This window comes from Ctenopharyngodon idella, chromosome 2, assembly GCF_019924925.1.
Source record: "Ctenopharyngodon idella isolate HZGC_01 chromosome 2, HZGC01, whole genome shotgun sequence".
Classification (NCBI taxonomy): Eukaryota; Metazoa; Chordata; class Actinopteri; order Cypriniformes; family Xenocyprididae; genus Ctenopharyngodon; species Ctenopharyngodon idella.
This window is the reverse complement of record NC_067221.1, coordinates 32,042,118-32,065,711: the sequence shown is the minus strand read 5'-3', so window position 1 is coordinate 32,065,711 and position 23,594 is coordinate 32,042,118. Positions and strand designations below refer to the sequence as shown.

Here is a 23,594-nt window from a genome sequence, read left to right as displayed (position 1 = left end):
TTTTCTTATATCTGAAAGTATGACATTAAGCACAAGCACTTCAAATGAATGCCTGAGATGGGTGTTCACAGCTCTGTCTACACACAATCTGACACTGAACGCAGAAAAATATGTGTTTGCACAGAATAAAGCCATGCATGCCAGTCGCCTACTTTTCTGCCACTGCATCATAAAACAAGTAGTTCAGTGCCTCATGTTGTAAGACAACATCAGCATTACAAACCCCTCCATGTTGCTGTTGTTGTCTTTTTAGTGTAGGATTACCAATGCAATGCCATTGCCATAGAATCCAATGCAGACATTCCAGGAAATGAAAGAGCACCACAGGACACACAAATTCTGATCTGAACAGTTGAGATACACAGTGTGGACAATCATTCAGTCATTTAGATAAGATTTCAATCAGATACACAAATGATCAGATTTGGACCAACAGTGTGAACATAGTATGAGTTAGAGGATATTTAATGTCTGCATTGTGATTAGAGGCTTAGAAACAGCAAAAATAAGACAGCAACCAAAATAAATCTGTGTTCACTAACTGTGCTGCCATAAAGACCAACATAGCTTCCGTTATGCATCTCACTCAATATTCAGACAATTAAAATTCACAGCACCTCTCAGGGCAAGACTCTGAGCTGCCACAGTGGGAAATAACTGCAATCATTGCTGGAAGGCAGAATATTCTCCCCCTTTCTCTCTTCTTTGTGTTTCTGTCTTTCTCTCTTTATGATAGAGGGTTTGTGAGAGGAGTGAGGGGGAAATACAACTCTCTGCACACTTTAATTGGAGATGTGTCACACTAAATAAATAGTGTGAAAGCAACCAGCAACCAGAGGCTTGAACTAGCGACCCAGGGGAAGCTAGCAGCTTTATTGGACAGCAGCCACAGTGCCACAGGGCCATAGCAGTGTAGCTACGTTAACCAATTTTTTTTGCCAGTGCTTTACATAACTGCAATCGCCATAAACCGAACTTTATTTTTGCATATTTATTTTACTTATTCCAGCTATACACTTACATGGATAAACTACATGGATAAACGTATGTGCCAGTGTGGGAGAAATTGGCTTGAATATATACCCAGAAATAACATACTGTGTATGAATCCACACAGCAATCTTTAGCCTCCCAAATAAACATTTTAACTTTATTATTGTATTCTAATCTGTCCAGTTTGTCATTTTTAAAATACATTGGATTGTATAACTGTATTCCAGTAATAGTGACTGATCTGTGGCATCATATCTGGTTCTGATATACTTGCTTTTGGTTTGTAAACAACGTGTTCATATTATCTAATCAATACTTTAACATGTATCTCTGCTCTGTATCACTTACTGTATCATTACATTTAGAAACTGAAAATACTCTTTATAGAATATAAATCATCACCTAGGAATTATAAGGTTCTGACATTTTTGTCAAAATTAAGTTATTCACATATTCTTATTCTGTGACAACATATTTACATTATGTGTTTTTTTTTTTGTTTGTTTTTTTTTTTTTTAAAGTTGTGTACATTTTTTGAATTTTTATTTAGAAAAAAAAAAGGTTCTACTACTCTAGTCGAACTCTAACTTGGTTCTAAGATTCTATATGTGAGCTAATCATCTATCTATATAGCTAAAACTACTAAACTAAAACTTAAAACTATTTCAAACTTAAAATCTTTTAACTTTCTGGCAAACTTTGCAATCCATACTGATGTCTAAAGAGAAAGATCATTTTACCTGTCCCACTTTGTGGAAAAAAGTCTCGGTATTACAGTAGCTGCTTTCTGTCTAAACCAAAAGAAACTTAAACTAATGGTCCCCACAATAATGTGTTTAATTACCCACCAAATTCCTACCTAAAATGAACTGCACTGGAAAAAAAAATATTTAGCACTGCCTTTTATGCTTAACTTGAACAAGAAAATAATTATTCGTCCTAAAATATGAAATAATTGTAATAGAAAGCATTAAATTGAACTTTCTCATACATATCTACACATTGTAACACTAATTTTATGTTTTAAAACAAATTATAAGTAAACTGTTTGTGTTTCTTGAAAAATATTGCTGCGGTTAATGTTTTGCAAGATAGAACCTTATAATTCCAAGTAGTTTTTTATGCAACATCTGGATCAACACGCACATTCACATTCTATAAATCCTAATTATTGTTAATATGTAATTCATTTTTCCAGGAGCTCTTTGCTTCTACCTCCAATTAAATTGCTAACAGTGATTGTATGTTAATCGCCTAAATTATTACATTATTAGCTAACTGCAGTCTCCAAATTGTAATGTATATATGCATTCTCTGTAAAGCTGCTTTGAAACGATATGTATCGTGAAAAGCGCTATACAAATAAATGTGAATTGAATTGAATTGAATTGAATCTATCTGCATTTGACCCATTCCAAAAATCCCCATTTTACAAATGTGAGAGGATTTTGATATTGTACATTTAGAATACATTTAGGGTCTCTGCCATTTTCATGTATGTTCATGACTTGTTCCCCATATTATTTTTGCTATATCGAATACAAAAACTTTGAATCTCAAAACTGCTCAGAATGCAGATAGAACCTAATTCCAAAGTGGAGAAATATGTAAATAAATATCCTAACGTATGTCTGCATCACTTTATAGAATGTTTAACAAAAAAAGAACCTTTCACCATCAGAACCTTCACCTTGAATCTTGTGTAACAAAAGAATGCATTAACTTTCTTCACTGAATTGAGTCAGTGTGTCCTGTAGGGGGAGTAAAAGAACTTCAAATGAACCTTATGAACATGTTACATGGGTTTCACAAACCTGATCACAGCCCTGGACAAATCTATGTGACAATGACGGCTATCATATCTTATTACTATAAATACAAATGGCCAAGATAACAATGATTTTTTGTACTTGACAAAAATGCAAGATGCCGTGTTGATGGTGACAGAAAGATCAGTGATCCATGATACACAGCCAAAGACGTTTTTGCACTTGTTTGTTATTTTAAAAAACCAAGCTTTTTTAAGAGACAGAGCATGAGATTGAGTATTAGTTCAAGTATTGTGAGGATGGATGTCCTTGAGGTGAATCTCAGAGCCAGAGAATGATGGGTATGTGTTACTCTGGTCAGGATCTGATGTGCTGTCTAAAAGACAGTGAGAGGATGTTACAACATTTATATGCATAGACAGAAGCTGCTATTAGTTTATTTAATACACTGCACAGAACTTAGAGGATTCAAGTTACATGTGTATAGCATGAAATTTATGCAAAAATATATATTTTTCTAAATCTTGTATGAATCATTCAGCATAAATGTCACACAAACTGCTTTTTGAGCTTCACTGAGTGCAATTGGTACAAACTTAAAAAAAAACAAAAGAAAACATTGTATTCAATATATCAAAATTTTTAACACATTTTTTAACCAATGCCATTTATTTGCATCAAACACCAATTTGTAAAAGAAAACATTAGAAGGGCACATTTTAACGGAGGAAACATTTTAAATAACTCTGGTCTCATTTTACATTAATATTTTATTCAGTGGCAGTCATGAGTGTATGTTTGCTATAATAAGTATGGATATTGGCCAAGAGCAAAGTTAAATATCCGTTTGAGATGCTTTTGTCCTTGAATGGAGCAGTGAGGGAACTCAGCGTGGAGTGTTGGTGAATCCTCTAAATAGCCCACGGCAAAAGATAGCCTGATTAACATGCCAAGAACTGCTCCAGCTATCACTTACCAACTGTTTGTATTTATAGTTCCTGTCTGTGTGTGTTTGTGTGAAAGAGAGCTTGAGAATTTTTTTGGCTTTTGATAGTGTGTTGTCCTGCTGTGTGTGTTACTGTGGCTCAGTCCTCACAGCTCCCAGCGGACAGGAGGTGTATTTGTTCTCGAAAGAGTGCAGCTACATCTCACTCAAGGTCAAACAGTAATAAAGGTCAGGAAGAATGCTATGATGAGTTGATGTACAGACAATGATTCATGAGTTTAATTAGTTCGTACTGACTGCTTTGCTATCCCAAAGATAAAATGTTTGCATATTAGATAAACTTTCCTTGGACAATCCCCCTTTTTTTATTCATTATTATAAAAATTATTTAATAGATTTGTTTTAAAGTATTTAAAAAACCATAGGCTGCAGTTTTCCAAAATAAGTAAGTAAATAAATAACATTAAATCCAAATTCTGTTGGTGAGTAAAACTGACCCCACCACTTTAGTTAGGGTACTACAGAGTTATGCCTAATGGCTTTTTTTTTTAGCCTGTTAAGCATGTTAAACATGTTAAGTGCCTCAACCATGAAAGTAAAATATAGTTAGAATAATATCCTTAGAACATCATAGGGCCCTTCTCACTTTCAGTGTTTGGATCCTAATAAATTAAACATTTTTACTAAGGTTATCTCATTGTCCTTCCAAATGTCCACCTTGATGTTAAATTAGAACTTTGGAGTATATGAGAAATATTTGTAACTACCCAGGTCCTACTCGCCCTGCTCTGTGCGGGCCTCGAACCCGGGTCTCAGGCATGGGAGTCGGACGCTCTAACAGGCTAAAGGCTGCAACCTCTAGCGTCATTCGCTAGAGCATCTAGAGGAGTGAGGATTACTTGCACAGAAACTACTAGCTGGCCTCCGTTACACTTACCCCCCTAAACCTCACTCCCATCTGGGTCACAGCACCAATGTAACCCCTCTACAGGTCCTACGCACCCAGCTCTGTGCGGGCCTTGAACCTGGGCCCCTGAATTGCTGGTCAAGGGAGTGGCAATGGATGTGATCTCAAGCTGCAAGGTGGTGACCAAAGACATGTCTCTATCAGGATGGGGTGGCATACTGGAGAAACAAGCAGTATGGGACGACTCTCCAGAGCCACCAGCATATAAATTTCCTATAACTTTTAGCAGTGTTCCTAGCCCTAAAGCAGTTTCTTCCGTCAAGTAGAAATCAGCACGGTGACATCGGACAACACTGCAGCGGTATCCTATATAAACAGACAGGGAGGACTGCGCTCTCTGAGTCTCCGACTAGCCTAGATGATCTCAATGTGGGCAGGCACTCAGCTGCGTTCGCTAAGGGCAACGCATGTCCCAGGACATTTAAACGAGGGGACAGATCTGCTGTCTAGAACTGCAATCTCCAGTCAAGAATGGACAGTGCATCCCCAGGTAGCCTACACTGGAAAAAAAACAATAAGTAAAATTTACTTAATTTTTCTTTGTCAGGTTTTTGTACACATATTTTTAAGTGAATTTCACATATAGAATTAAGTACACTCTACTTAACTAAGTTAAGTAAAATTAACAAAGAAAATAAGTAATTTTAATTGGCTAGTAAAAGGTTGAGTAATTTCTATTTAGTTGAAGTTTCCTTTGCAATACTTTTTACTCAAACAATATAATACTGAATTAAACCACGCTTTTAGAAAGGGATATTGTGTAGACACCATATCTACATAATAGAAGTAACACAGCAGCTGAACACAGAAACCTCAATACTTGGTACACAATGATGGTAACATTCAGTGGATCATTTTTGAGTATGAATGTGTCATTTTGAGTAGAAAATGAACTCCAAATGTCACAACATTGCAAGTTACTAAACCTAACAACAAAAGCAATGAAAAAACAGTGTAAATACAGCTGGAAAACAGCGAAAAATCAACCTCATTAATTATTCAAGGGCCCAGTGCATGATGGAAACACCAGCATCAGAAAAGTTCAGTAGTTTTACTTGATTTTATAATGTTGATATTTACACTTTAATTTCTACAAGCTTGAACTGAGTACTAATATAGAATTTACTTTGTTTGTTTTTTTTTTCTTGCCTGAAGTAACTTTTTCATGTAGAAATTATATTTGTTTTTTTTCTGTAGTATTTACTTCACCACAGAATCATTTTTATCAGTGTAATTCAGATGATCTGGGCACAGTTTGGCAGGGTTGTCGCATATCTATTTGTGTCGTGAGAAAACATGCACTGTGGGCAGTTTTTCTTAATCCGAGACTGAGATGAGCCCAGTTGCCAGTCGGTCTTCTCTAAACCTTTCCTCCTATCCACCTCATCCCACATGTCCTAGTAAGGGTAAGGGAGGAAGTTTTGACAATGATTTTGGTGGCTAGACCTTTAATATTATCGCCAACCCATGCCATGTGCCTACACAAAACATATCATGGAGCATCCAGCTCCCGACACCAGAACCGACACTGAACTATAGTTGTCTATAGACAGAAGCATCAGGACAAACACAAAAGAGACAGAAGAGCACACAGCCAAGGGAATAACCCCAAAGTGCTAAAACACATAACAGGATCCTGTCACCAACCCCATACATAACAAAGAAAAGCATTTGGATCCTAATGCTCAATGTTAGTTCATTCACTACTCAAAGCTCATGCCTTCAGATCGTGTGACAGGGTGGCACTCAGTACAGCAAGGACCAACCTCACCTGTGGCATCAAAGAAGCCAAAGAAAAAAAAAAAAAAAGATATGCATCCAGAATAAAAGAACACTTCTGTAAAGACGATCCAGGGGATGTGGAGAGGTATTCAACGTGTCACAGACTACAGGCCAGGCAGGAAAAAAAACACCTCACCTGTACAAATGACACCTCTCTACCAGACACAATGAATGAGTTCTACGCACAATCTGAAGCAACTAACCCCAGGAATGTGGTCAAGTTTAGAGACTCATACTGCTGTTTATTGACTTCAGACACAGAAGCTAACTGAAAAACTGTCAGCCCTTGTACTAAGCATGTCAATGTTCAACCGGATACCTGTCTTCCTAAGCAACAGACCACTGGTTGTCAGAAGCAACACACAGACCTCTTAACCCATCACACTGAGCACTGGTGCATCACACGGCTGTATACTGAGTCCACTGTAATACATCCTGTTTTTTTTTTTTTTTGGGACTGTTATGGTAGCAGTACGGTAGCGGTGCTATATAGCACCTCAGTCATCCCAAAGAACCAGTGAAGAACCACTGAAGCACCAAGATTTGGTGCTATACAGCGCTTAAAGTGGTATGATTACGAGCCAAAGAACCACTTTTAGTACTATATACAACCATTTTTTTTAGAGTGGTTAATGTTAATTTCAACATATACTAATACATTATTAAAATCAAAAGCTGTATTTGTTAACATTAGTTAATGCACTGTGAACTAACATGAACAAACAATGAACAACTGGATGTTTTATTAACTAACATTATTAAACATTAATAAATATGGTAACAAATGTATTACCCATTGTTAGTTCATGTTAGTTAATACATTAACCAACTAGTATGAAACTCAAGAAAGTGCATCCATTCTTTATAAACATACTCCACACGGCTCCGGGGGGTTAATAAAGGCCTTCTGAAGAGAAGCGATGCGTTTGTGTCAGAAAATATCCATATTTAACAAGTTATATAGTAAAATATCTAGCTTCTGCCAGACCACATTCCGTATTCAACTTAGGAAGAAAGCGCAACGCCTCTCGCAGTTCAAAATGCTTACGCTATGTCCTATGGCTTCCGTATTCAAATTATGAAAAAAGCTTAACTGTCACGACGTCAGTTACGCTTTTTTCATAAGTTCAATATGGAAGGCGTTCTGGTGGAAGCAAGATATTTTACTTTATAACTGGTTAAATATGGATATTTTTCTTACACAAACGCATCACTTTGCTTTATAAGGCCATGTTGAAACGAGTAAGCATGTATTCAAATAATCATCCTAAATCCATTGATTGCACCTTGAGCACAGATAGATATATTTTAGTTTATCATGCAAAGACTTGTATGATAAACTAAAATATCTAAAACTTGTATGATAAACAGAAACCATTTATGATTTCTGTTTGCAATAAGTGTCACATTACGCTTTCACTGACAACAAACCCAACTTTTATATTATCTAAGATGCAGTATTTTAGTATCCATATGTTGTCTTTCTATATGTATCTGTTTTACTTTGCATGTAGTTCTTGTTCTCTCCCTCTCCTCATACTTTTACTTTACAGTCATTCGCTATTAGTCCATTTGCTTCTGCTTGTCATCATTATTCTGTGATATCACCACCCTCATCACCAATCAGCCCAGCCCTGTGTACTCTGTAGACCAACATGTATATGTGTGGCTGTACCTCTTTGAGAATCTGAAGGGAGAGCTAAAGAAAGAGGGATGAGGGCTGTATGTATGTCATTTAGTGAGATGAGTTCCATTTTGGAAAAGAGAACTATGGGAATGTAACTTTGCTGTCCGCTGGAGCCGTTGGTCCCTGGGTCTCTCATGTCAGACCTCCTGACAGCAGAGATGAGACCAGCGCAGAGATCATCCCTCACCAGTGAAGAATATTCCAGTGTGACTATTTGACAGCACTGCTGAACTAGTTTCTCGAAGCAGGTCAAGGGATCTGGGACCATTTCCATCTCCAGCTGCTTTAAGCATAAGTCCTCAAGATAACCAGCGCTCCTTTACTGATGAAGGCCCAACCTTCTAGTAACCAGGTTCTAAGTACAGTGTAATGTTAGACAAAAATATATAATTTTTCTTTGCAGTTGCAATACACTAAATTACACACAATACACATTACTAAAAAATCTTCTTACTGAATATTAAGAAATATTATGAGAGACAATGAAACCAAAAACAGCACAAAAGAATGTTCATGTGACAATTACACAAGTTACAAGCATTTACAGAACATTTAAAATGTAATTAAAAACATTATAAATTCAGATAATTTATAGAAAAAATGAAATATAATACTATTGTCATTGCACATTAGTTGGGTCTAATGTGTGTATTTAAATGTAAAACAAAAAAAACATATTCACATTGCTTTTGAGAGCTCAGACTGTACATTATCATACAGCATAAAGTCATACAGTCATACAGCCTCTCTCATCTTTCCAAGCCATCATTATTTTCTCTCCCTATTTGATGGCTCCAAAAATGTTCTCTTCTATTGTGAGCTTAAACATATTTTCTTTTCAGGTTAGTACACTTCTGAATATTAACAGTAAAAATCATTGATCAAGTTTGTCTTATGCATCCATGTCTGATATATAATTTAGATAAACAACTAACTTAAAGGGTTAGTTCACCCAAAAATGAAATTTCTTTCATTAAGTACTCACCCTTATGTCGTTCCAAACCCGTAAGACCTTCTTTCTTCTTCGGAACACAAATTAAGATATTTTTGATGAAATCCAAGAGTAATTACCGTCATTCAAGGTCCAGAAAAGTAGTAAAGACATTGTTAAAATAGTCAACGTGACTACAGTGGTTCAACCTTAGTGTTATAAAGAGACAAAAACTTTTGTTCGCAAAAACAACAACAACAACAACAACAACAAAAAAAAACCTGTGAACACCAGCTCAGTATTGGCCGACACTGTTCACGTGAGCACCACAATGCATGCATGTGATGCTGACGCAGGAGCCAGCCAATACTGAGCCGGCGTTTAGACGTAAACACTGAAGCGCTGCACTGCGTTCACTGCATCAACTGCGTAGAAGACTGACAGGGAAGAGAAGAGATTATTGAATAAAGTCGTTATTTTTGTTTTGTTTTTGCACACAAAAAGTATTCTCATTGCTTCATAACTTTAAGGTTGAACCACTGTAGTCACGTTGACTATTTTAACAATGTCTTTTATACCTTTCTGGACCTTGAATGACGGTAATTACATTGATTTCTATGGGGGGATCAAAAAAACTTATTGGATTTCATTAAAAATATCTTAATTTGTGTTCCGAAGATGAAAGAAGGTCTTACGTGTTTGTAACGACATGAGGGTGAGTACTTAATGACAGAAATTTCATTTTTGGGTGAACTAACCCTTTAACAAACAAATACCTTACACAAACATGCTGCTTCTATAAATTATCATTTTCTCAAATTAGTTTCACGTATTCAGAGCCACACTGGTTTGCTTCATTCGTGGCAAATGCATTCAGGTGATTTAAATCCTGATCCTGATGACCCACAGCACTGCACATTATGGGTCCTTCTCAGACGGAAGGCTGTATCCTACTGAAGCTGTGTTCTTTTATAGTCCAGACCTTCAGAGGCTTCTAGACTAGAGTCCTCCTCAGCATTAAACGCTAGAATGAGACCGTCTACCAAGTGCGCATGGCTACGTCATAAATGTTCCACCCCCGCGGTCACATCACGAAAATACTATTTAAAATTAATTTGGGAAAAATACTTCGTATTACAAATCTTTATATTAACTAGCTTTTCTATTAATGCAATACAGTGAATGACAGCTGTCTGATGTCTCCCAATGGCTTAATGTTTAATTGACAGCAAAACCAAACATATCATCTATATTTTCATGTCTGAAAACATTATTTTGGTCTTACATTTCATAATAAACTCAGACAAGATCAGTACGGACTCATTTTCTGTCAGTTTATTTTCTTGAATTTAAATGTGTGCAAAGGATTGTGGGTCATTTATGTCCACAAAGGATACATCCGATGCGTCCTTCAAAACAGACCGAAAGAAGGACACGAAACGAAGGCTGCCTTCCAAGAATCCTTCCGATTAAGATGGCCTTCAGAGATATTTGATGACGTAGAAGCCGAGATATGCAGCCTTCGTAGGATGCAGCCTTCCAATTGAGAAGTACACTTTGTCTTCCTTTTTTAAAAACACCTGATTATTAGCATCAAAAAAGATCATAGCATCAAAAAAAAAAAAAAAAAAAATGTAAGCATGTGATTTCATTGTAGGGGGACCCTAGACCACCCCACCCCCCAAACGTGAATTCAATCAATGGGCATTTCTCAACCACCCACCTCAACCCAACCTGACTGCAACCCCACCAGCAACTACCTGCACCGGGCTACTCATTTCACATTCTGCATTTCACCTAATAAAGAGGTGTCCAATCCTGCTCCTGGAGGGCCACTGTCCTGCAGAGTTCAGTTCCAACCCCAATTAAACACACCTGAACCAGCTAATCAAGGTCTTACTAGGCCAAGGATGGGAAACTTCAGGTCCTGGGGGGCCACTGTCCTGCAGAGTTTAGCTCCAACCCTGATAAAATCTCACCTGCCTGCAGCTTTCTAGTAATCCTGAAGACATTGATTAGCTGGTTCAGGTGTGTTTGATTAGGGTTGGAGCTGAACTCTGCAGGACAGTGGCCCTCCAGGACCAAAACTGGCCATCCCTGGCATACTAGAAACTTCCAGGCAGGTGTGACAAGGCAAGTTGGAGCTAAACTCTACAGGACAGTGGCCCTCCAAGACCAAGTTTGGACACCCCTGACCTAATATAAGAAAGTAGGCATATTCATATTCTTAGCAGGTGTTGTGATACAAACATTTCAGCCCTCCAGTAACAGTGATCCTATTGAAATAATGTTAAATGATCTGACAATAGATAATTTGATAATCACACCATTTAAAAACAAACAAACTAACAGCAATCACAAAAAAAAAAAAACATGATTATGTCCTTTTACTCACTGGAAATGTGCAAAACAAAACTACTCCCACAGAAATACTGCTGAGGTGAATGGCTGAACATGTGCTGTGATGAAACAGGATGCGAAAGAGATGCTGCCAGACGCTGCTGTCATGCTCTGCCAAAAAATCCCGACCAAGGGCACAATGTCCCAACACCCACCATCCACAGACCTGATCTGATCTGTGCTGATGAGCTGGTGTCGGTCTCGCTCCACAGGACACCTCAGCCTGCACTGATCCAAATTGGAAGGTTACAAATATTAGCGGTCATTCTTAACCAACACACTGGCAACATGGTGAAGGTGACAAACGATGTGTATTTCAAAAGAATGCATGCCAATGAATAAATCAATGGCCTGTTTTTGTGACAAAGAGCACCAAAGCTAAACAGTGCTGTAGTATGAGAGTATTAGCATGAGGAGTTTGGCAGGGTTGAGCTGCTTCATGGCACAAACCCAATGAGAAGCTGCTGTGGGTGGTGGCATCATATACACTGTAAAAAGTAATACACTCTATCTACTCAAAATTGTGGCAACAGATTACAAGCAATATTATTAATTAAATTCAACATATAAGAATTGATTTAGAATTAGTCAAATTAATTCCTTAAAAGTCAACCATTTAAACTGTGTAAAATTAGCAAACACCATTACAAAAACCACAAACTGACATAAAAAGCAAAGAGTCAAGCTGCCCAACTAAATGAAACACTCATCACCATAATGGTGAGCAAACATTTTCAATAAAATCAACATCAACATCTAAACCTCTGTTAATTCATGTGTCTCTCTTTCCTTCAGTGATTCTACTTGTTATTATCAGGTGTCTTCAATGTTAGCAATAAAAAATAAAGAGTTCTTAATTCATCTTTGACGTCTGTCTGTTATTCAGATATTTTTGTTTAAATTTGACTTATATTTTACTGGTTTTAAATGGTTGACATTTAAGGAAATAGTTTGATTAATTCTAACTCAATTCTATTTGTTGAATTTAATTAATAATATTGCTTGTAATCTGTTGCCAAAATTTTAATGGAGTAGATATAGCGTATTACTTTAAATTATACAGTAGCATTTTCTGTCGACTATACTTTTTATTTTGTGATTATGGTAATGCTTTACAAAATGGTTTAATTTGTACTAAGTTGTTTTAATTTGTACTAAATTAGTTAACATGTTGACAATGAAGAATATTTCTACAACATTTATTAATTTTAGCTAATATTAATCTCAACACATATAATTTTAAAGGGGACCTACAATGCCCCTTTTACAAGATGTAATATAAGTCTCTGGTGTCCCCAGAATGCGTCTGTAAAGTTTCAGCTCAAAATACCCCACAGATCATTTATTATAGCTTGTCAAATTTGCCCCTATTTGGGTGTGAGCAAAAACACAGCATTTTTTTGTGTCCCTGCTGCTCCTGGCCCACTTTCCAAAAGAGGGTGGAGCTTTAACAGTTTGCACTTCGGTTGCTCAATAACAACAAAGCAGGAGAATCTCACGCAGCCAAAATGATGATTGTCAGTAATGCCTTACATTGTTCAAACTGGAGTCGGACACTGATGAAGAGACTCAGGAAGAAGTTACAACTTTTAGAATGCAACTGGATGTTTTAGAATGCAGTTGCTGTGGAGTTGATTCAACTCATCGACTAGCATGTGCCATCATGTTAATCTTTTGTGCAAATCCATCATTGAATTGACCCTCATTTTTGAAGCAGTCTGGCGTAAAATGACTGAATGGCAACAACACTCTACTACAACAACTCTTCCTATTCTCTAAGGGTACGTTTACATGACAACGATGTACTAAAAACATAAATGTTTTTTCTTTGTACAGATGACAATGTTATCAAAACTATCCCTGTTCACACAGATCAGCGAAAATTACTAAAAATGCTGTATTACGCATGCCAGACAAGTAGTTGGCGATGTCACATTGTAAAGAAAGACACAGAAAACCCGTTGAAAAATAAGGTGGATAGACTAAACACGTAATACGCATGTGCATGACGTCACCGTTTTCACAGATTCACATTTTTTCAGTTTACACGGAGATGATAACGGTATCGTTTTCAAGTATTTGCACTTTGAAACCTGTTTTCAAAACTTTGCATTTTCAGGCCACCAAAACGCCGTTGTGTAAATAAACGGCCAAAACGCATAAAAAGTTTTCAGTTTTTAGTTGAAAACAGTGTCGTGTAAACAGCCCCTAAAGCAGCCCTCACCCCAGTGTTGCCAAGGCTGCGGTTTTCACTCGGAATTGGGCTAATTTAACACTGTTGTCGCGGGTTGTTTTTCACGTCCGTGGGTTGAAGCGACCCCAAATAACATGATATTTAGACCCTGGAATGTGAATTTTACCAGAGGAACCCCATCAAAATGTGTGTTTTAACCCCTTGAACGTGATTTTTACCGGAAGGCCCCACCTGAAATGCGATTGGGCTAGTTTTGAGTAGCAATTGGGTGGGTTTTGTTGTGAAATCTGGCAACCCTGGCCTCACCCCCTTTTTTACATGTTCTCGGGGGCAGGGTTTATGTAAATTTTAGTGTTAGTGATGTCACTAACCTGGGAAGAAGCCATTTGTTGTAGTCCTTAAACAGCGAATTCTTTAAAAGAAAATATCTCCCTTTGCATTGAACTTTGAGTGTCGTAACTGCAGATGTTGTGCCCTAACAGCAACATTACACACTAAAGTTAAAACTGAAATCATAATCAATTAACAAAAGGGATATTTTTAAAGTGTTACTATGATTACATATAAGACATGAACATCTGTGACATGTAATTTAGCAATACTTTACTTTTCAAGTGGCTCAGCCTAACAGCTTTTATAGGACCAAGACTTACCAGTTTCAGGCCATTAAAGTAAGTTTTCACATTTCACATAATAAACATGACAATGAAAAGTTTCTGTGCTGCTAACTGCACCAAACTATGTGGAAGAATACAAGTGTTGTTCCTAATGAAAGCTGGAGAAGTCTGTGAGGGTTTGGAGTGCTGTTTGTTTGTGTTTGTAAGAAACGGCTGGGGGCTGCAGGTATAAAAGAGCTTCAGATTTGGGGAGAGAGTTTGACAGCGTGTTGGGACCATGCACACAGCTCATATTCAATTGAAAGACAACAGAGACCTCTTGACAGAACGAAACCACATACAAAAAAATGTTTACATCCTGCAAACACTATGATTGCAACAAAAAAGCAAATCATATCAATCTTGCGTCTTTTGATCACACTTTGTTTGTGCTTTTGTCAGATGGTAAGTGGGGAATTTACTTGGGGGTGATTCCAAATATTTAGAGAGGATTCAACATGTAAAAGCTTTATAAATATAGTGAACATGATAAATAATACAAAGTATGGAGGTCAAAACATGAGAGTACTTGGTACTAATGAACAACCACAACTGAGGGCCCGTGCTCATCAGACTTTCAGTGCCTGTTTAGAGCCCCAATGCACTAGAAAACATTATCTAGTCTAGTTCCGATACTCATATCTGGTTCCAATACATATCCTAAAGGTTATGGGTGCTGTGTTCTGTGCAGAAGAGTTCTTGGGCACGATTCAAGCATTGTTTAGCACTGCACTTTTTTATATGTCTATGCCAGTTCTTTAAAATTAATTTAAACCATTTTAATTAAAAAAAAAAAAAAAAAGGAAAAACATTATTCTAAAACAGCAAACAAGTTGGAAAAAATATTGAACAAATACAGAAAACATAGGTTAAGAATAAAACAACAACAGCATAACATAAAATGTGTATATGTTAATCAACCCGGTACCTTTGAAGCAGAACTTTGTTTCCAGACGGACTGAACTGACGGAATTTTTGTGTGTGTGTGTGCCATCTCGAGGAATTTGTGTAAAACCAGCCAATCAGATTAGATCTTACTAAATAGAGAAAGTGTTTTCAGGTTTTTTGTGCAGTATGCATCAGATGTTTATTGTATGTATAAGCCGTGGGCATAACATCGTTTAACGTCTTGGCACGATGCAAATTCCCAATAAAAAAATTGTGCTCAGTGTGAAAAAATCCTTAAACATTTGCATAAAACAGTTCAGTAACCCAATGGAGGTTACTTTAATGTCTTTTTGAAAAGTAATATGCAACTGAAATATGTAAAATGGTTATGTATTCGAATAGCTATATCTGTACATTTCTCACCGAGCCACGTCTATACACGTTGAGTCTTGTCTACCAGAAGGGGGACCAATCCGCCTTCATAAGACGCGACAGAAGTCCAGGGCTCCGGATCCGGCGACTCCATGATCCAGACGCCAGATCTTGCCGACTTCCCGCGGATTTTAATCATGCCTCTCTGTCAGTGTTTGAGAGCAGCAGGCTGACAATGATTTCCTCCGTGATTACGCACAGGGCGCGTCCCCGCGGGGATGGGGCCCCCTCTGGAGCCGTCCTCATGGCTTTGGGGGCCTCGCTTCCATTTTCCATTATTATGTGGACTACCGGAGCGACAGCGCAGAGCGAGACCTCGCAGGTTGGTGATGAGGAGGGAGCTCGCATGTTCCTCTCTGACTCTTTTTTTAAACTGACTCAGTCCTGATTCTCAGATGAAATGAGAAATTTGACAGTCTCAATTAGTCTTTAGTTCGTGGCATTGTAAGGAAATAATTATTTTTTAATCGTTTTTCGCTTTATTAGAATTTTTTTTCGATCATTTACAACGCGTTTGAGGTCTGTCGCGCGCACTTATAACAGATAAAATCAAACATGTATATGAATTTACAGCGCGATATTAGTAGATGGATATGACATTTTAACACTTCAGTTGCTCTAAACAAATAGGCTACATCTAGACCAACAGGAATTGACCAACACCACTGTGATTTTTACCTCGAATGTACAATGTAATCTCGTGTTAGAGTGAATGAGCTTTATGATCACATATAGAGGAGATAGATATCCTATAGATGTGTGATCTTCAGCGGGTTTCTGTAGGATGTCGCGTCGCAAACAAGCCAAACCAAGAGCTCTGAAAGGTAAGTGATCCTCCTGTATAACGGGGTTTCGAGAAACGAAAACAGAATTTTGTAGGATGTCAAACACCTTCCCACGGTATATGCATGTGTTATACAACACCGTTTTTTCCACAGGCAGCGGCGTGATCGCTATTAAAGTGCGCAAATAGGGGTTCGTTTGAATGCGCAAGATTCATAAACAGCTGTAAAACCCAAAGATTTGCTTTAAGAACTACTTAATGTATGTGATTATACAAAGGGCAGAATGAATCAGCAACGGAAAGTAGAAATCCATGCCATTCTGTCCTGTGTTTTATGCCAGTGACTTTCATTGCATAGTTCAGGACGAAATGTGGATAAGTGATGATATACGATCTGGATGTTAAATTGGCATGCAAGTTTGGAGTGACACATCACGTGACTGGAGTGGCTGAGCTCTACCATGAAAGTGGGTGCTTACCAGGATAAACATTACGACATATCGTTTGACCATAACAACATTTCACTAGTACTATCCTCATGTTGTTGTGATGTGTTCCAACCTTACATCCAAGATCTGTTTATGATATTGATTATAACTAAGCCTGAATCTTTGGCAATGCTATTCTTTATATGTCGCAATGGATTTAATAACTTCTGCTTGCAAACAAACTCACACACACTGGGGTGAAGCAGACTTTTTTTTTTTTTTTTAAATAAGTTACTGTCATATATTTCTCTCTTTATCAGACAGGTATTCTGTTTTATTAAATAATTTTGACATTTTTAATGAGCACTATAAAGTAATGCTGCCTACATTATTTCACAAAGGAGTCAAAGTTGCTGGTACACGTTATGCTTGAACCCACTTTATATTAAGTGTCTTTACTATGTAGGGTACAATAAGGTAAGATGCCACCCAGGGCAAGATAAGATAGATCTGTGGAAAATAGTGATCCATCAAGTTGAATATCAAAGTTTAGTGTCTATTTGTTAATGAGGGATTTGTGGACACATTCATGTTTTTAAATTTGTGGAGTATTTTTTTTTTTTTTTTTTTCATTTGGCAGAATTGGCACAGCAGACCCCTGGCTTGTTGTTACTAGTGTTATTATATTTAATTGTAAACTTATTGTAATTCATGGGGTTATTATTTAAAAATTACATAAGTTAGATCACATTTCATCTTCACTATTAATTAAAATCTATAGGCTCATTAAGTGAAATCAATCAGTTTGAATTCACAGTGTTGCTATTATGACATATCTTCTTAAAATATGGGCAATTAAACATGTATAGCAAATATTCATATACCTGTATTTAAGTCATATAAAAAAAAAATACCTTTTAGATGAATCTCTTTTATTTGGATTCTGCTTTGTCTGTCATTGTTTATTTAGTTTGTCAACTAAATTGTCAACACACAATTTTGAATGCAATTTAATTTGTTAAATGTAATTTAAATGATCATTTTAAAATGTAAATGCACATTGTTCTTAAGGGGGATTCTTCTCCCATTTTAACCTACCAACAGTTAAAATAATTTTATACAGAGACTTTGTTTACATGTTTTTTTTTTTTTTTTTAATTGCCTGTAAATGCATCTACATCTGTAACTGACTATTGTTAGAGTCAACCCTATTGCTACTCCTTAACACACCCTTAAACATACCTTGAATCCTGTCCTAATCTTACCCGTATCACCTCAATAACAGCAACATAGTTGGCAAAACAATATGAACACAATAAGTTCATTGTATCAAACACTATATTATTATGTAACTAGTTAAAGACACCTATTATAATGTGGGACCTTATATATTGGATTGATTTTAAGTCTTTCTTTTTTCCTTTTTAATTTTTTTTTTTTTTTTTTTGTAATTGACAGATTAATTAGGTAATAAACATGAATCAGATGAACTGGATAAAAAAAAAAAATCAGTTACATTTTATATTAGGTGTCTTTAACTAGTACATACAGCAAATAAAATAACACTTGTTAGGTGCAGTGTACTTACTGTGCTGATGTTGTATTGCAAAATACTTATGCTGCTATTGAGGTGGATATGGGTAAGGTTAGGCACAAGTTTGGTGGTATGGGTAGGTTTAAGGGTGGGTTAAGGTCAAGGTCAACATAATTATAGATGTAATTACAGAAATTAATTACATTTGTAATTGCATGCAGGATTTTTTTTTTTTTTTTTTTTTTTTTAATAATTACAGTGTAAAACATGTATGTATACAACAAGTGCATAGGATCCTATTATTCATTTAATAATAATATTATTAAAAAAAAAAAATATATATATATATATATATATACACACACAGACACACACACACACACACATATATTTGGCACTTTTATTCAAGGTCTATATTCTAGCAATACATACATACCTTGGTAATTTCACCCTGTATGTTGGAGTTGCTGTAGTGCCATGCTCTGCTATTTGAGCTGTAAAGAAACACTTGCCCAGACTTCTTACTTGCTCTGTTCATACTGAAAAAGCTCTGCAACTGGATGAGTGAAGTGTGTGTAATGAAGGAAAATATGTAGGCCTATAAAAGTGTCAGACCACACCACTAGAGGTGATGGAGGTCACTGAGGTGGGCACTGAGTAAATGTGTTGGTGTTCCAGTGTGTAAAACCCTGACTTGGTGACAGAACATAGATTAAATACATACAGTATGAGTCGTGTGTTCGGTCTTGAGTAAGAGATTTCATATATACTTTCATATATAATTTTTTTTTTTTTTTTTTTTTTTTACACAAGGCCATTTTAATATATAATATGCTGAACAAGGATGACAGCGCTATTGCTTAAGGGAATAAATGTCCACAGGCCAAAGACATACATCATCTGCTCGTATGCAAACACTTTCTTCTTTCATGCTGACATTTACTCAGAGCTGCCTATCTGCATTACACACACACACACACACACACACACACACACACACACACACACACACACACACACAGGTTTGTTTTGCTATCTTAGTGAGGACATTCCATAGGTGTAATGGTTTTTATACAAACTGTACATTCTATCCCCCTACACTACCCCTACAAACTGCTGTGCTATATTCCTCTCTGATTGCCATAAATGAGAGTGCCTTTATATTATTCAGCTGCTGTACAGTGTCATGTTTCCCTTATAAATTTTAATTATAAGTTTGAGTGTGTGTGCAATTCAGTGAAAGCAGCGCATTAACATAGAACTGTGATTAAACTGACTGGAACTACCTGTGCATTACATGATTTGATCTTTAAGCCAATCAGAATTGAGTATTCAGACAGACCTTGGTATAAATTATATTAAAACTATGCATGATAAGTTTTGTTATGTCCTAGCAATATAGAATCTTTGTATTGTTTTTTTTTTATGCACATTCAGGTTATAGATTTAGATTTTTAGATTTTTCTTTGTCTGTTGTGCATAAAAAGGTGTGCAGATGTGATCAGAACACAAAGATGCATCTTTCTGATTTATTTATTGGCATTGCCTAACTTACATTCTTCAATATTGTGTGGTGTGTAAGTTTCTTTACCATTTGCCATTGAATTATACAACAATCAATGCTGTTGTAGGCATTCCAGTTGACAAACATAGAGAATGTTTAGATGCGGTTTTACTGTTAGTGGTCCGTGATGAGGAGCTCATTAACTTTTGATGTTACATTAAAATATAATGATTATCATTATCATTAGGAAGCACAAAAAGTCATTAAACAGGGTTGTCACTGTCCTTATTGTGTCTTAAGAGTAATGACTTTCTGCTTAACTTTAATGGTCTATGGTATATGGCTTCTGGTAAGAAAATATGAGCTTGATTCCTGTTGCAGTTCATACAGACAGTATTCGAGACGCTACTGTAAGTTGCTGTTTGAACAGGCATTTCGAGACTCAGACCTGCAAGTAAATGCAGTTGTCAATCCCAAAAACTGACAGTAGCCAAGTAAATAGAAATCATGTTTTTTTTTTTTTTTTGTTACATTTTTTTTATTCTAGTACAAATGAACAATTACTTTACCCAACATTTTCATGCAATATCCCAAAATTGACTTAAAAAAAGTGCAGAAATGCACAGTGACCCTTTAAAGAATGTTTCTGCCATGTCTCTGCTAATTCACACATATAATCTAGTTTGCTTGCATTTATGTAATTGAATATTTATGTATTTTTGAATAGTGTGTAACTTTATAGAATCACAGTGCATTGTATTCTTAATATTTGAAATAGATTATTGACTGACATGAATGATTCATGGTTTAAAAGTCAAGATAGATGCAGTTAAATGATTGATTGATTATTTGAGAAAATTAATGCTTCATTACACCTATAGAAGTAATGATAAATTGCTGGATTTTTCTTGTCATTTTATAATACAGTTTTTGCTGTCAGGTCTAGAAGGTTTTGTCACAGTCTAGGCAGAAAGGAGTAATTCATCACTTTCTTACATGGATAAAATAGTGTTCACGTTTAGGTCAAATGAACATTTTAATACAATACAACAATACAATACAAATTTTATTTATATAGCACATTTAAAAACAACTGCCGTTGACCAAAGTGCTTTACAAGAGCCAAAGTAAACAAACAATAAAATAAAGCTTCTCAATAAAGCAATTGAGAAAAGATAAGTTTTCAAAGTGGATTTGAAGATTGACAGAGTTTGGGCAGATCTGATGTAAGCTGGTAGGCTATTCCATAATAGGGTCGATGACTGGAAAAGCACGATCACCCCTATTTTTAAGTCTAGTTCTAGGAACAGATAGTAGATCAGAGTCCCCTGATCTGAGTGATCTTGACTGTGAGGGCGGATGTAGTAGTTCAGATAAATACTGAGGGGCCTGGTTCTGTAAAGACTTAAAAACAAATAACAAAACTTTAAAATCAATTCTGTATTTAACCGGTAACCAATGGAGCGAGATCAAAACCGGTGTAATGTGTTCCCTTTAAGGAGCCGTGCTGTGGCATTTTGAACTAATTGCAAGCGTGTGAGGATGTTACATGTCTGAGGAGCACAAATATATAAAGAATTACAATAATCTAATCGTGATGTTACAAAAGCATGCAGTCTCAAAGTTCTTAGTAGACAAACAGGGCTTAACCTTGGCTAAAAGACGAAGATGGTAAAAACAGGACTTAACTACAGCACTTGTCTGCTTATCATATTAAAGGCTGTTATCAAGCAAAACCCTAGGTTCCGAACACAGGTAGTACTGTATGGTAACAACGTATGAAGATCAAAGTCATGAGTACTGGGATCATTTGAACCAATCAAGATTATTTCGGTCTTGCTCTCATTAAGACTCAAGAAATTACTAGCGAGACAGAGTTTTAGTTTGTCCAAACAGTCCAATATCGGCGCTAAGGCAAGCTTATCATCACGCTTTAAAGGCAGGTAAATTTGTGTGTCATCAGCATACAGATGAAAAGATACCCCATATTTAGATAGAATATAACCCAAAGGGAGCATATAAAGATTAAACAGTACCGTGCCAAGAATAGAGCCCTGAGGAACACCAGAGCCCAATTGCATTTTAGACAAGGACTGTTGCCCGATGCAGACAGAATAACTCCTATTAGTTAAGTATGAGCGGAACCATTGTAACACCGTACCCCGAAAGCCCATACATACTTCTAGGCGTGAAATGAGAATGTTATGGTTGACCAGGTCAAAAGCTAAGATCTAGCAAGACCAGAGCCATAGATTGCCCAATGTCAGTGGTGAGCATTACATCATTCACGACTCTTAAGAGTGCCGATTCGGTGCTGTGATGGGCTTTATAACCAGACTGAAATTTCTCATGAATATTGTTATCATTCAAAAAACACAGAAGTTTGCTTAAAACTACTTTTTCTAAAGTTTCTGAAAAAAAAAAAGGTAAATTTGAGATTGGCGGAAGTTACCCAACAGCGTAGGATCCAGATTTGTTTTTTTAAGATGAGGCAAAACCAAAGCATGTTTGAGACAGTTGGGTATGGTCCCAGTGTGAAGACATTTGTTGATGATAAACAACAAATTAGGACCGATGGCTTGAAAAACTTGCTTAAGAAAATGTGTGGGAATCACATCCAGAGAGCAACTAGTAGGTTTTAAAGTTGCAACAGTCTCATTAAGGAAGTCCAAAGAGATAGGCTCAAAGACAGACCATGTAGAGGAGGAGACGCTTTTGTTCAAAATCAACAAAATACAAATAATCAAAAAATAATTAAATAATGAGTCAATACATCATGAATCCTTCTTCCAAAATGTGTTTTTGTCTTATCCTGATTCTACTATGGTAAGAGTATTATAAGTGTTTATATTTTAGACCTATCGGGATGTTTTTGCAGGAAATTGCATACATACATCACTCGCACGTGTGCATCTCATCATATCTGTCAATAGAGAAAAATTGCTCTGGCTGCTTTGACGCTTGTCTGTTGTGGGAGTGGCATAGGTTAGTTGTCACATTGAGCAAGAAAGGTTAACATGGAGCAGCTAAATCTTGAACCTCCAGGGAATCACCCGTTTTAAACAAAGGTCGAACAGAGGAGAGTCTGCTGGCATAAAGGCTACATTCAGACTGACTAAATCCGATTTTTGTGCATATCTGATTGAAATCTGATCAGATTTAGCAAGTGTGAATGGAAAAAAAATCACATGAAATGTGATTTTTACAAATCCGTTTCGAGCTACATTCATGTTTGAAATCCAATTCAAATCGCATTTCTGGAAATCTGTTCCAGTCTGACTGCTCTGATCGGATTTTGCATGGTTTATGTGACTTTCTCATGCCACATAAAATGTAAACATCAGACGTTGTTATAGCAAACATGCTAAAAGTCACTGCAGAAACAAGGTTGTGTTGTTGCAAAGTGCCAGGCGAGCAGAAAATTACAATATAACGGAGACATGTTTTGAAACCGGCGGAGATAGTAGCACGGAATAAAGCCACGCATACCTGCTTCCTATGTTTCTGCTACTGCCTCATAAAATGCAGTAGTCCAGCAAGGTGGCAACATGTTGTCTTGTTGTAAATAAGACAACATCTCTATTGCAAACCCCTCCATGTTGTGGTTGCTGTTGTTGTTTTTGATGTATACCTACCAACGCAATACTATTGTCATAGAAACCAATGCAGATATTCTGGAAAACGAAGGAGCGGCATAGA

At 36.6% G+C, this 23,594-nt stretch overlaps 1 protein-coding gene across 8 annotated transcripts in view; it reads left to right on the top strand.

The window, feature by feature from the left end:
• Window positions 1-15,817: 15,817 nt before the first annotated feature.
• Window positions 15,818-23,594, top strand: part of LOC127506226 (zinc finger protein 521) — a 97,432-nt gene continuing 89,655 nt past the window's right edge. For 4 of the 8 annotated variants that reach the window (XM_051882555.1, XM_051882545.1, XM_051882539.1 and 1 more), the window contains exon 1: window positions 15,818-15,967. Coding sequence is in view for 4 of the 8 variants with exons in the window: in XM_051882524.1 (XP_051738484.1) it covers window positions 16,430-16,469 (40 nt within the window). In the remaining 4 variants the exon portion in view is untranslated. The other 4 variants (XM_051882524.1, XM_051882506.1, XM_051882515.1 and 1 more) reach the window with 1 other exon arrangement.